The sequence below is a fragment of the Benincasa hispida genome, chromosome 10 (assembly GCF_009727055.1).
Source record: "Benincasa hispida cultivar B227 chromosome 10, ASM972705v1, whole genome shotgun sequence".
NCBI classification, from domain to species: domain Eukaryota; kingdom Viridiplantae; phylum Streptophyta; class Magnoliopsida; order Cucurbitales; family Cucurbitaceae; genus Benincasa; species Benincasa hispida.
The window spans coordinates 498,208-513,650 of record NC_052358.1 but is presented as its reverse complement, the minus strand read 5'-3'; the positions used below and the strand labels follow the sequence as shown (position 1 = coordinate 513,650).

Below are 15,443 nucleotides of genomic sequence, written 5' to 3'. Positions count from 1 at the left end.
TGATTTAATGCCTCAATCTTAAAATTTTGAGTGAGTACTTAGCCTCTCATTCTTCAAAATTTGAACAAGTAAAATACTCATTTACCTTTCTAAATGTGGAAATGAGTCAACTTCATCTAATGATATTATGCTTATACTTCTCCTTATTCAAAATTTTGAGTGAACTATATGTACAAAATTTTAAAGAGGCTTATAAAGTTGACCAAAGTTATCTCCCTTGGAGTTCATAGTTCACTCAAAATGAAGATCAAATCACTTATGATCATCTTATAATATGTGTCATTTTCTTTTAATTGATTTACAAAAAGAACTGCTTTCATATGATACCACTAGTTACATATGTCTGCAATTACTATTTAAATTAAAGATTAATGTATCTGGTTTAAAACAAATCAATCCATTGGGGCAGATAACAAAAGGGTTATTATCATTACCATTTCTCAGTTCTTGTTTCTAGTTCCTTCTCATTTTAAGAAAAATATCAATGAGTATGAGTTTGGTAATTGTTTCTCGTTCCTTCATTTTTGTTGAAAGAATGACAAAAAGAAAAAAAGAAAAAAAGTTTGGAAATCATTTCTGATTGAAACTTTAAATTTAAAAAATGTACAAGTTTTATATGGAAATTAGTTTTTAAAATTAATGTTATATTTACTTTTAGATAATTATCATAGATTTTATAAGTAAAAAGTGATAAAATAACTTAAATTTATGTGTTCAGAAAACACTTGATACTAGAATTTGCGTTGAGAAAACACTGAAAACAAAAAAACAAATTAGTTGCCAAAATTTCTACACGATTTTGAAAACATTTATGAAAAATGAGAAACAAGGAATAGGAACAATTACCAAATGCTCTGATTCTCAAAAATTGGAAACAAGAAGGAAACAAAAACAAGTCGGAACGACCCTTGAGCTTTGACACAAATAAAACATTGGAAACGAGGGGCTTGGGCCTTATTTGCTCACCTGCAAGAGTTAAATTGGAGGCAGTTTGTTTCATCAGATCAAGATCCTCATCCGTTTTTAGAATAGCCTGTTTTAGTACTTTGTAAAGGTAGTTTTTGTTCAGCAATTCAGGATTTACAAGAAACTGCTGAAATTTTCTTCAATTCCTTTCAAATGCCTCTTTAATTAGTCGGTTCAAGAATCTAACCTGATGTGGTAGGCAGCATTGAGCAAAATAGCCATCTGAGAAGTGACATGATCTCCCCATGGCCATTATTCATAACATGAATTGTTTGTTCTGAAATGGACATCAGTAACTGAAAGAATGCAGAAAGTGATTACAGTCAGTAAGGTATAATAGTATACAAAAAAACAAGGTTTTAAACATAAAAACAGTCTAAACAAAAATGAAATTGATCTCTACTGAGTAAAGGATATGTCAGTTGATCGTAAGATGCCTCTGAAAAACTTATTTTTAGAGCCTACACAAGAGATGATCAAGTTTCAGCCTAGGCTACTGCTGTTCTCAGTTAATTTAACATAACTACTTGTACTTAAGCATTTCCGGCCACTTTTGAGTTACCTTGAGGAGCTTTGAGGCAGAGTTACTGCAGAAACTATATGGATTTGTGGTCATTGAATAATATATGAGTAATTACAACAAATGTGACAAGAAAAAAGCCTCACTACTACACCTATACTGTTGTGTGAAGAACGGAAAAACTATGGAAAATTTCCCATGATTTGTTGATAAACTGAAGAGACCGATGATGAAGATCCACTCGAACTATCAACAATTGGCTGGAAGGAAGCACCGATGTTATCGTCATTGTGCTCCTGTTTGGGTTTGAGGAATCTATCTGTCTCTCTCAGCTGCTGACCAGCCAGGAAAACCTGGAATGGTGGTATTGTTCTTCCATTGGTAAAATCGTAACCAGCAGCTGAAAGGTTTTGGTTCAATGGCAAGGAAATCGGGAAGTCTGGGACCACGGATGCCAAAGAACCAGAGATATTTGTTGCAGTATGCTTTGAATTTAATCCAAAGGAACTATAAGGCAAGGTGTTTCGGAGTGGAGGGAACTTCATTTGACAGAACGAAGGAGCTCCAAGTTTCATATCGTTCGTAAAAGTGTCAAAACAACCAGACCTCTGATAGTCATGGTTAAATTCTGGTTTTGGATAAAACTGGGTGGCAAGATCTTGAATTTGTGTTTCGGATTTTGGGACATTTGAGCTTCTGGACAAACCCATGTTCGGTTGCACATGAGAAGCAGCCGGTTGGGCATTGCCATTACTCGAGTTTACTTGACTGCTATTTCTTGCTGCAGGCACTTCATGATTGTGTTTTCCTTCGTACGTTGTAATAACACATTTCAGATCATGTGATGCTCTCTCAACATGTTTCCTTACTGAACAGCCTGCACTCGTGCATTTGTAGTAGCTCCTGTAGAAAAAGACAGTAATTCTCAAATGATAGGAAACAGAATCAATAGAGCATGACCGGCAGTAACAATACCATGTTTATGCCTACACATCTTTTCGATCTACAAATTCGTAAATCATGATCATATCAAATGTTTGGGAACAAAGACTATTTTAACTCGAGGGAGAATTTTTGAAGCACAAGAAAAATAAGATTGTGGGAGTAAGAGCTATCAATTTTACAGTAAACTCATTCCTTGTCCCTTCAGTTATCAGAAACACGGAATGCAACAAAAACCCATATTCACACACGCACTAGGATAGACTTCAATGCTAATACCTTGGATTTGGATTTCCTTTGACAACTTTTTGCCCATACTTCCGCCACCGATACCCATCTTCAAGTATGTCAACTTCAGTTTCAATTTGGACAACTACTCTTGGTTCCCGTACAGATCTTGAAGCCAAGTTTGTCTCAATTGAACCTCCCTCTTTTCGCCTGCAACAATTTCACTCAGAAGATTAGCAACTTTGCAACTCATTATGACCTTTGTCAGGAGTTTTAACATACGCGAGCAACTCGAGGTAAATCCAATATAGAAAGCACATCAATTAAAACGATGTAAAAAATCAAATTAAGAAGGGTTAGATCTGTAACTTACCAATACCTTTTGAGAAATCTAAGCTCTGTAATTCATAATATGTTAAACCTAAGTGGATCCACAAAAATGCACTCTCTTAAAGTGGTAGGAACCAGGAAGTTATGAAATTCATCCACACTATGGCGTCAAAAACTGTAGATGCTGCTCACCAGAAAAGAATATGAAAATAAAGCTGTAGATACTGACTTCATCAATTCATGCATTTAAAGTCCATTTTTATTAAATCCCTCCCCTCGTAGATACATAAAGAGTGATATTAGCCAATTTGTAGTCCATAACGAACATATTTATGGTTAATAATATCCAGTTAATAGCAGGATCATCACCTTCTTTTCAATTCAGGTTCGGCATCATCAGCTTCTGTGCAAACTGAAATACTTCCCTGAGTTGTAAGATCGTCATCGTCACCGTCACCGCCACCACCATCATCATCATGACTAGCAAGGGTGGATGAAAGCTCTGGTGTTCCCACTGTTTCAAGAACCCCAACAGTTTTCCCTTGGGGATTTAACAATGGATCAGAAAGCTCAGTCACAACTGACATGGAGGATGTCTTGTCTAGACCGTCAACACTACAATCTGAGATAAGTTTGATATCCTTCACCCCATATTGAGTGTTTCTCCATGTCGGCCCAGCTTCAAGTTTGGAACGGTTTCCACCACCTTCACCAATTTCTGGAGTATCACCTGGAGTTGGCACAGATCCAAGCATGGCTCGACGATTGGGATCAGGTTTTGCATGATTATGAGCACCCTTATAGATGATTTCAGTTATTTGACCATCAAGAGATCGCTCCACCTTTTTCTTTACCTGACAATTTGGATGTGTACATTTATAGTAGCTTCTTGGATATTCACTACCTTTCACCTGTTTCTGTCCATATTTCCTCCAGTTGTATCCATCTTCTGATGTCCTTAACATTCCCATAGGAATGTAAGACCCTTTCTGTTCATCTTCCAAAGGATGCTGCATCTCAATGTCGTCTCCTTTTGTCGATTCTTCAGGTATACATGGTTGATTAGTAGTTATACAAGAAAGACAACTTTCCATATTCTCACAGTTGCCATTAGCAATCTTGCCATCAAAATAACTATTATCAGTGGATGGAGCAATTTCATATTTCAATACAGAAGCCTCTTTTGGAAAATCAGGTAGGAATTCAAAATCCATCAGCGTTTTCTCTGATTCAAAGGCTTGACGATCTATGTCAGCTTCCTGAGCAAAAATTATGATAAAACAAAATGATAAGGACCAGTTTTTTAAAATGTTAAACAGACTAATGTCTACAGCAATCAGTTGTGAAGAATGTGCAACATAAATCTGCCCCATTCTGCAACACTCTAAACTAACCAACGTGTAGATAAAAGTCACAGATGAGAATATATTTTCCAATATGTGGCCCTACCTAACACTCACCCGTTGTTCAAGTTAAGATTCCATATTTATTTTTCTGCACTCTGGAGTCAAAAATCATTGTTCTTAACACCTTGATACCCATTTACCACCAGAACTGAGTTCCAAATCAAATATGAATGATGTTAAAGCTGATGATAACTTTCACAAGATTCCTTCAAATGCCAATACAACAGTCGAGGCTTTGTGGAGCCGCCATATTATGACGAGAGTAATGAAGGGTGTAAGGTGACAGTTTCTGCATATGTATTTTTTTAAGATAAGAAAATGATTTCATTGAAATAAATGAAATTACAAAAGGGTGCTAAAGAGTCAAAAACAGCCTCTCCAATTGGCATGTATAGATTCTGCATGAGTATTAAGAAGACAGGAGAAAAAAGCATAGTAGAAGCTCCTAAAGTAAATGCTTTCATTTAATATCACAAACCATATTGAAGGACTACAGTTATTTGAAGCTATATATATTTACATTACCTTTTTCAGATTGTTATCTACACAGAAGGTATATTATATATATATATATATATACACACATATATATATAACATACAAGTTTATATCATGCAACACTTGTTGCAACAGGTCTGCTGTCCTGAAGAGATATTACAGCTTCAAAGGCACCAACCAAAGCCTTGACCTTACTCTTCCTGGCCTGTGCAAGCTTGCTTGCTGTCTCTTCAATGACATTATTAAACAAATTTTGGATTTCTTTCTTTCCTTTCAAATCCTGATATCTAAAGACAATTCTCTCAGATTTGATTCTATTAGAAAGCAATTTACCATCAATAGTTTCCTTCCCCCTAAAGCGTCTTTTTTTCTTTAATTCCTGATCTTGTTGTATCAAAGAAATATTCCCAGCTTCCTTTACTTCATTACCATTTGATGTTTCACTTTCTTGAATCACTTTAGGACTTTGAGTTTCACTGAGTAAACGTACATGCTGAAATTTAAGCCTCCTTGATATATTGGTTTCAGCTTAAAGTTCAACCACCCTCCCCTTCCTAAACTTCAGCTGTCTAGATTGGCTATCTCCATTTTTTGAATTAGTTGAGTCATCCTTTGGGTCTTAAGCCTGTGTTCCACCTTCGAATTCTCACTTTTTTTCACATCATTTCCTGAGGTAGAGCCACGATGCTCAACATGGACAAGTTCAAATGGGGACCTAGATGACAATGGTGATGAAGGAGCTGATCGGGTCTCAAACCTTTGAACCATACCAAACCTCTTAGGTCTTATACGTTTGAATACCTTGGATACTAATGGAGATGCAGATGAAATTTTAGAATTAGTTCCATTCCTAGCATGCCACACAATGTTCTTTTCCACTGACAATGGTGGCAGTATGGGGTTTCCATCTGCCTCTTGTTCATACTTTGAGCTGTTGTATGTTGCAAATGAAGATTGCGGTCGAGACGACTCAGTGGTATGAACACTATTTTGAGCCATTTCTCTGTTTCATTCTTGGTAGATGGTTCGATCATGTATAAAATTTTCTCCTTTATATCCTCATTGCTTGAAGGATCAGGTTTACATCTTATATGATGGCTTTGGCTCTTCAAGCCACACTTCCCAATGAGTTTCTTATCTGGAATTGTAACATGCTTGACATGATTTCTTGGAGTCCAAGAAAACTTGTGGCACCAACGCAATATCCTCCTCCATGGAGATACATCTCCATCTTTTTTCTTTCCTTTTCAAACTTCTTTAATCTTTTTGGTTCGTGAACTGCCTTGTCCAGCAAAATAAGATGCCTTTGATAGAGACAAATTAAGTATTGTCCGACTATAATGCACAGCCGCAACTTGCACTTCCTTGATGAAAGGTAAAAGCCTTTTTGGGGAGGGAGTAGCAATCTCGGGGGAAGATACCATATCTTCCTTCAAGTCGGTAGTATTTATGGCGTCATACTCTAGAGAGGACATTGAATTGTTTGCGTCTTTGTTTTGTTTAGCCAATGAAACTATAATCCTCCTCAAATCCCAGCCCTCACCTCCAACTGATTTAACTTTACTCAAGACTGGACTAGCAAGCTTCCCTTCAAGAGCATGTTTTGTACCATATTTGCAAAAATTATGGCAGGAGGCAGTGTGTGGTAGGAGATAGCGCGAGAGAACCTTTGGTCTGATCTTTGGGGTATTAATGTCCACAATAACTTCTATATTGCAACTTTTGGGCTCATTTACCTCTATAGTGGCTGGATATTAATGAAATCAATGCTTTCCTCAATGATGTCTTCAGGCTCACTTATCTCTGAAACTTCAATGACGGGATATCAAAGCTCTCCTCTTGCCTAGCTTCATCCCCATTAACCTCCTCTATAGAAGAGGTACATGGCCATTCTCTTTTGCCATTAAATGAAAAAATTATTGAACGTAACCCACTTACTCTAGGAAGGCACTTTTCAGGAACGAAAAAAGAACACAATAACCCATCTGTAACTCAATATTATGTCGATTCTTATGATCAAAACACAGAAAACCCGATAAACTTGTCTAGAAAACTTCCACTTTTTCTCATCACAGTCCTAATTTGAGGCAAACAAGAAAGGGAAAAAAATGGAGGAAAAAAAAAAAAAGGAGAAGACCCAAAAAGGGTCCTAATTTTCTTGCTGCAGAGAGATCATGGAAAAGATTTGGGATTCTGATGGAGGGAGCTGAAAAGTTATAAGAAGTGCGTTTGTTGCAGCAAAACAGAAGGCATACAGTTCAAAGTTCAGCATATCAGATCCATCGGGATTTTAACAAGATTAATCTAAGTTTTGGGATTCTTTTGAACTATACACACCATTATGAAGCCTAATAAATTCTGAAAGAAACAAGAATTTGAAATCAATGAATTTAAGGGCTTCTGGTATCAGCCTTACATTTTATTTCCTTCTCTTTTTCCTTCCCTCTTCTCCAAATCTATTCCTTTCCAGTGTCTCAGCACTGATATAGTCTCCTGGTTTAAGCTAAGGGCAAAGCTAAATGTTTATCCAGGAGAAATAAGAAAAGTCAAACTGAAAACTACTTCCACTATGAGATTACCATGGGTCCGTGTAAACACTACAATCTGTGTCTCAAAAATCATCATTAATGCAAGAAAAATTTTAAAGAACTAAAAGGAATACTCTTAGAAATCAAAACGGCGTTTACACGTGCACTAATGCTTGCATCATTGCTTTTCCTCTTTCACCAACTATTGTTATCTTTCCTACTGTACAATGATCACCTCAGATTTGAAACTTTTGATTTGTTGTTCTCAATCATCTTTGACATTCGATGATAGCAGGTTTGACTCATTAAGTGACGAACCTGCAATCCATTCTATCCAAACCCATTTAGCTCAAGATGACAACTAAATTGAAAATCCAGTCATTCTAATGATTTATAAAATGTTTCAGCAACAAAATGCCTTGTCAAGTATTTAAATTATTAGAGTTCTAACACCAAATTGTAGAAATCCCTTTAATCGTTTCATAAAGATTGTGATAGGAAAATTGATCTACTGATTTTCAATGTTGAACATTCAACAAGGCTGACGAATCAGCATTTGATTTGGATCTAGGTATTTTCTCAGCTTGAAATTCATATGATAAGGTTGAATACTAACAAGGTTACTGAAGATTTAGAGTTAAATATGATTCACCTAAATGAGCTTGTAATTCGTAACTATTAACAACACTGAAAAGGAGAAAAGCAACCTCAATACTCACATAGGAATAATCTTTTTTTTTTGGGGGGGGAAGTTAAGGAAATTTTCTCGTTTTTTGCATTAGCACAAGAGTAAGCTAGTAAGCATCTATTCTCCCTCACACATTCACTAAGATTGTGGGCAAAGTTACTACTTACTATGCAAACACGAAACGAAATAGCATCCCTTACCTGATTTTCAAGCCTCAAAAGACTTTGAAGAGTACAAAGCTCCCCATGAGGTGCAAACGTGAAGTAGGAATCCTTACTGTCGTGGCTAATTCCATCTTCAGGCATTACAGGATTCAACAATGTTTTCTCGTCTTTTATTTGATGTATTGGAAAAGTGCCAGTGGTTGGAGATGGCAAATCCTAACATAACATCCCATTCATACGTCTTAAATAAGAAGGATACCAAGAAACAAAGAAAAACTGATAAAATTCACAACAAACTAAATGTTCCAAGTGGTGATGTGTAATGTCAAACGTGAAAAGAACAGAATCCATTTGCATTGTCACGTACAGTTTGATAAATTCCTCCTCAAGTTTTCTAAAAGATGGAAATTGGTTTCATCAAAATAAATGTTTAATAAAAGAAATTTAAAATGAAAATAAACTGAAAATAGGAAGAAACTAAACTTTCATTGAGATAGATGAAATATATTATACAAGGGTATACAAAAAAAATCCCAAAAACAACCAAGCCCTCACACCCAATTACAAAAAGGGGTGCTATCCAAAAGAATAAGGCTAAGCTGGTAATTATAAAAAATTGTATTAACAAATGCCCATAAGGAAGAATTAAACCTAATCGTATCCAAAAAAACCTCCACAGACCGCTCCAACCACAGAAAAATCTACTATTCCTCTCAAGTCAGATCCCATAACATAGCAGAAAAACAAAACTGCCAAAGAACCCTTCCTTTTTTACAAAAAGGAGAATCCAAGACCTCCTCCTCAAACATCAAACAACATCCTCTATTACGTGCTAGCACAATCCCAAGGGTCCTAAAGAACCTGTTCCACAAAGAGGTGACAAAACTATAATCCTAAAGTAAATGGTCATGATCTTCTTCTTGTCTCCTACAAAGAACACACCATTGAGGCCACAACCATGGAGGAAAGCCTCTCGATACGTTCTTAAGCATTATTCTCTTCCACAAAAAACTTGTCAGACAAAAAGAAATTAGGAATTTTAACCTTCCAAAGAAAGGAAAATTCAGGGGCTCCCTACAAAAGAGAAAAGTTGCAAAGAATCCACACACACACACACACGGAAAAAAAAAAAAAAAAAAAAAAAGAGAGAGAGAGAGAAGAAGAAGAAGAAGAAGAAGAAGAAGAAAGAAAGAAAAGAGTTACTGGAAAAGCTCTCAAAGTCAAAAGACTTTGAAAGCCAAGATCTAGAGTTTGCACAACGGTGATGTAGAATCGAAGTTATCCTAAGACACATAACACGGTTAAAAATAATAGAATAATAGAGAAGGCAGACATTTCCTTAAATCTTCTGCAACCTGGCCACATCACTTTACTTATCTTAAAAGAGTGAAGATTATCCTTACAAATCAAAATCGGTCAAGATGCAAGGTCACCCAATATAAAATTGCTCCAAGCTAAGCAGGCTTAACATTGTAGTTTTTATGATTTGGCCATCAAAAAAAAAAAGTGAAACTCACTTCTTTTAAGCCTTTCTTATCCTTACTTGCATATGACATCCAAAGGAGGAAGATAGAGTAATTACAACAGCAACAATGGGAGGGATTCTATCCCATAGAGGCATGAGAAAGTACAGAGAAAAACAGAGTGGGGGAAGAAAAACAAATGAACACTACATGGTGTTTTGAGAAAAACTAAAAGGTAATAACAAAAAAGGTTTGTAAAACTAGAAAACCTGTCAAGAACAGAAAATCAGTAGCAATGATCACAATCACACGATAATCCAAGCTATTACAGGAAAAAACTAAATCAATTATATACCATCTTAGACCTAGGATTCGGAATTCAGATTTGGTACACAGCCCCGACATTCTTCCCCTGTATCCATGCATCCTGCCCACGTCTCAGCAAGAGTGAAGACTGTCCCTACACATAGGTCTGGATTGTTCCAAGGTTAACTATCAATTCCTTTTTAAGTTTTAATTAACCAGATTCAGCATTCCAAAGGTAGAAGGCAAAGTAATCACAACAGCACCAGCTGAAAAAGGATATTGATTCGATATACGCACAAATGACAAAACAAAAGAATTACAACAACAAAGAACAGAAATCCATGAAAATTAAAATCACCCGGCAGTGAAAGGCAACACAAAGGGTGAAAGATTCAAAACACAAACCCTAATCTCACCTGTGTATTGAGCAGCATAACCGGGGAATCAAGCAACACAGTTGGGCTGATTCCAGGGGGAATAGAGAGGCAAGGAGATGGAAGAATGGGCGAATCCCTTGTATGAATCCACCCATTTCTCCCTCTTTTGGAAGCTCGTCTTTCAGCGAAGCTTCCGGCATTGGCATCAACAAGAACCCCATCATCTGAAAATTTATGGGTTGAAGAAGTTGGGGTTCTTCTGTCTTGGCCAAAGTCCTCCATGAACTACGACAAATAGCTTACAGAATGTCAAATGAAGAAAAAGAGAATGAATAATTAAGGTTTCAGTTGCAGTGACAACAATGGAGGTGTGTGTGTACCTTGAAGTGGAGGATGGAGTGATTTGAATGACATTGAATGAAGATCAAAGAATGAAATACTCTCAAAATCGAAACAGATCGAACTACAAAAAATGGGGAAAAAAAAAAGAAAGAAAAAGAAATTGGAAGGAAGATAGAAATAAGCGTAAATTCTGTTAGGTGTAATTTCTTCTTTTTCCTTAAAATAGTTCTCAAGATCTTCTTCTTCTCTTCTTCTTTTTCTCTTTTTTTTTCTTCTTCTTCTTCTTCTTTTTATTTATTTTTTATTTTTTTAATATATATATATATTTAGAGAAAACGAACATCATCAAAATAGAACGGGAAAGTGCACCACGTGGGACCCACATTTATGAGAGATCATATCTTTTTTCTTCATCTATCCTCTTCATATGGATTCTTGTCTTAAATCATTTTCTAGGTTCTTAGTCGGTCACTTCACTTTTCGATCATTCGACTTTTCAATGTTTAATGATTTATTTTTAAGTTTCATTTGATTTTTTATTTTTTATTTTGTGAAGTTTAAAAATAGATCATTAGACGTTGAAAAGTCGAAGGATGGAAAGTGAAGTGACGACTAAAGACCTATAAGAGCATAGTTCAACTGACATAATATTCATACTATCGACCTCAAGGTTTGAGGTTCGATTCCTCCTCCCTACACTTTAATTACAATACCTTTTCATTACTCTATCTCTAAATTTATTCATTTGTTATCTATTTTTTATCAATGATTTAGAAAATCAATTTAAATTTTGAAAACTAAAAGAAGCAACTTTTAAAAATTTATTCTTGTTTTTTAAATTTGACTAAAACTTAACCATTGTACTTAATAAAGATGTAAATCAGTGTAAGAAATGAAGAGAAAATAGACTTAATTTTCAAAAATCAAAATTAAAATTAAAATGGTTACGAAACGGACCTTAACTATTTGACTTTTAGTTTTTGGTTTTTAAAAGTATAGTACATTGTCTTATACTTTTTTAACTTAGTTTATATCTTTAGTAAAAGGGTTGATTTCTTTGCTAAATTTTTTAAAAAAATCTAGAACAGTTTCTTATGCTTTTTGAGCAGTTTGTATTTTCTTAGTAAAAGGATTGATTTCTGAGCCAAATTCTAAAAGCAAAATCAATTTTTTAAACATCATTTCTTTAAATTTCAAAAATTGGCTTTCTTTTTTAAAATACATACCAATATAAGAAATTTAAAGATAGAAAGTTGCTATTGATTTAATTTTTATAAATTAAAAACAAAAAATCAAGTTGTTACAAGATTCAATCTCAATTTTGATTTATAACGATTAAGTTTCTATCGAAAAATCGTAACAAATTGGAAGGATAAGAATTAAAATGATACATATCAAAATTTTCAGACTAAATTGTTACAAATTTGAAAATACTGAACTAATCATTACAAAAAAAAAAAAAATTGATTAATTTGTTACTTCCATAAAAGTTTAGGGACCAAAAGTGATTTTTAACAGACATGTTTGAATGATTTAAAAATGGTTTAAATCACTTTGATCATTTTCAAAATCATTCTAAACATGTATTAAATTAATTTTGAATGGTTAAAAACATGTTTCAGAATGATTTTGAATATGACAAAAATAATTTTAACGATTTAAAATCATCTCAAACACTTATTTAATTAGTTAAGTCATATATCATCCATTAAAATATTAGACATTTCAGGATCTATTTGGTATAAAATTTGGATTGTATTTTATGGTTTCAAATTCAATGAATTTAAAAAAATGTAAACAAGTGTGTGCGAATTATAACAACTTTTTTTAGTTTTGAATTGAGTTTTTGTACTTGAAAGTTTAAAATGCAAATTATATTTTTTTAAAAATAAAATATTAATAAAAGTAGTATTTCGTGTGGTAGACACAATTCCTTATTCTTTAAAATTGAATGTATCATGTAATGTACTATAAATTATATGAAACAAAAAAATAATTATGTAAAATTTTTAACGTAAAACAAGTTCATAAATAAATTAAAAAAAAATTCATTTTTATTTAAATACTTTTAATACAAATTTATTAAAATACAATTAAAAAAAACTAATTTCTTCCAAAATGACTTATTTTTAAAATTAAATACTTAAAAATGTATTACAAAAACCGTCTTTATAGATTGTTTTCTGCTTTTAAATTATCTATCATACAAATTCATGACCTTTCCTTCACGTCGAACTAAAAGTATATATAACTTTGACTAAGAATTTATAGGTTTGAATTCATATATAAACATTTGTTTAAATAGACATTTGACCTTAACTAAAAGGTCTCACATTTGCTTTTTTTTTTCTAATAAAAAAAGCCAAAATAAAGAAAAATTAAAAATAGTCGTTGAAAAAAATAAAAAGATAGAAAGATAGAAATTGGTATGAACACTTTTTACTTTTATTGGGAAAATGTAATAATTTTAACGTTAGATAGGATTTTAATAGAAATTTTATATTAAGGGCCCATAAAATCTTGAAGGAAAAAAAAAATCTAAAAATAAGAAATAAAAATGACAACGGAGACTGAGAGTAAATTTGGACACTCCACACGTTAAATTTGACATGCGACAAAATGTATGCTCACCTGCTCATTTTAGTCCACAAATTTTTGTTTTGTTTTTCTCTTTTTTAATAAAGTCCACAAACTTTGCATCACATTATACCTTAAAATAAACAAAATCTAAAATCACAAAAACTAATTATTTTCCGAATTTCTTGTGAGCATGTAACCAACTGTGTGTCTATTTTCCAGAAAAAGGAGAAAAAAAAAAATCCTTTTTTAGTTTCTTTCCTGCCTATATTTACTGATAATTTCAAAAGTAATGTGATTTTTTCTAATTATTTAGAAAAATATTGTAATTTTAAAATTATCATTTAATTTTAATGGATATTTTTTTTTAGGAAAAAAAATCTTTTTGAGCTCTCAATCTATAGTGATCAAGATCTTTAAGGTTGTATATTATCGTTCTTTTTTTTTTTTTTGTTATTTCAATATTATCTATTATGGTAGAATATATTTTTTTTTAACAATCTAATATGTTTATTCGTTACTATAGACATAAAAAAATAAATCAATGTTTCTAATTAAAAAAACGTTAATAAAACATAAAATAAATTAACTTCATGTGAGAATACCAGTAATACTTATTTCAATTCTTCTAAAAAAAATAATATTTCAACTTATTATTTCAAAAAAAAAGTATTTCGACTTATAGTTCTAAAATGTTTAAAATAAGATTTATGAAAATGAACATCAACATACCATGGAAAAGAGCATTGTGTGGAACTATATTAGGAGACCAACCCAGTCCAACAACAAATCAAGATAATAAAAGAAAATAAGAAAATAAAGGACTTGTGCATCACCCAATTCAAGAGAGAATAATTTCTGTTGATTATATAAAATCTTAATTAGGCCAATCACAGATTGACATATGTAAAATACAAATATTCTTTATTATTCCTTTATTGTTCCTGGTCTAGGGTTCACTGTGTATAAAGTTGCTGAGGCCATATGTGTCATTTGTGTATAAAGTTGTGTATGTTATCCGTGCCTTCGACCCTAATCTGAACGGTATACCTATTTGGATCTAAGTCTGTCTAACAAAGGGTATAAGTGCCTCAAATATGAGGGAAAAGTGGTTATCTCATGACATGTTATATTCAATGAGGACGACTTCCTTTTACCAAGACTGATGGCAGTGGCATTCCTTCTATTTCCAATACTAATACTTCATTGTCTTCTAACTCTCTATGCTCTTCTGTACAAGTACCTATACAAGCTGCAACACCGTCTCAGAGAGCTCCATCAAGCCCATCCTCACCTACAAGCCCTATAATCAGTCATACACAACTCAGCCCAATGCTTACTCCACCCATCAGCCCTATCAACTCACCCACCCCTTCCACCCTCATATCTCCTCACCGGTCTAACCTCTCCTTACCAACATCTCAAAGCCCCTACAACCAGCAACATCAGTCCTCTTTCACATCCCCAATGCATCATCCAGACCTCAATACACCAACAGACTATTTGTTCATTCAATCATCTCATATTCATAGTCCGGATATCCCCTCTCCAACTCTTTGTGCCTCACTTAACACTATACCTGATCCTCTACCTATCACCACTACCACATGTATCCCCACATCTCCTCCTCCACCAGGAAATAATACCATTAAACAGCCCTCACATCCAATGATCACTCGAGGCAAAGCTGTATTCAAAAGGGCAAGGACGGGTCATTAACTGAACCTACTCGCGTGATCGGTGGATCTATTACCAACCACTTTATGTATCATTTTAAGCATTGTAGTGTCACAAGGTTGGATAATGAAGCAACTATGCATTCTTAAATGGTAAGTTGGATGAAACGCAACAACCACCCGGATTTGTCAATCCAAACTTCCCAAATTATGTCTGTAAGCTCAACAAGGTCATTTATAGTTTCAGGCCCCAAGAGCATGGAACAATACCCTAAAACAGATTATAATCAATTGGAGTTTCTACAACTCACGATCAGACTCTTCTTTGCTCATCTACAAAACAAGGCCAACCATTATTTTGTTACTAGTATATGTCGATGATGTAATCATCACTGGGAATGATGTGTCACTGATAAGCAAATTAGTGCAACT

At 33.9% G+C, this 15,443-nt stretch overlaps 1 protein-coding gene across 6 annotated transcripts; it reads right to left on the bottom strand.

The window, feature by feature from the left end:
• Positions 1-267: 267 nt before the first annotated feature.
• Positions 268-11,043, bottom strand: LOC120088585 (WRKY transcription factor SUSIBA2-like). 6 transcript variants are annotated; one of them, XR_005484972.1, is made up of 8 exons: positions 10,797-11,043; positions 10,456-10,701; positions 8,307-8,486; positions 3,356-4,245; positions 2,708-2,866; positions 1,641-2,389; positions 1,154-1,262; positions 269-966 (listed from the first exon to the last, which is right to left on the bottom strand). XR_005484972.1 is itself a non-coding variant. In XM_039045982.1 (7 exons), the coding sequence occupies exons 2-6, from the start codon at positions 10,696-10,698 to the stop codon at positions 1,669-1,671; spliced, it is 2,193 nt and encodes a 730-aa protein (XP_038901910.1). In that variant the 5' UTR covers positions 10,699-10,701; positions 10,797-11,043; the 3' UTR covers positions 268-1,262; positions 1,641-1,668. The 6 variants fall into 6 exon arrangements, 5 of the variants coding, with proteins under 5 accessions (XP_038901910.1, XP_038901908.1, XP_038901912.1 ...); XM_039045982.1 differs by having other exon boundaries at positions 268-1,262; XM_039045980.1 differs by lacking the exons at positions 269-966; positions 1,154-1,262 and having other exon boundaries at positions 1,551-2,389.
• Positions 11,044-15,443: the final 4,400 nt, after the last annotated feature.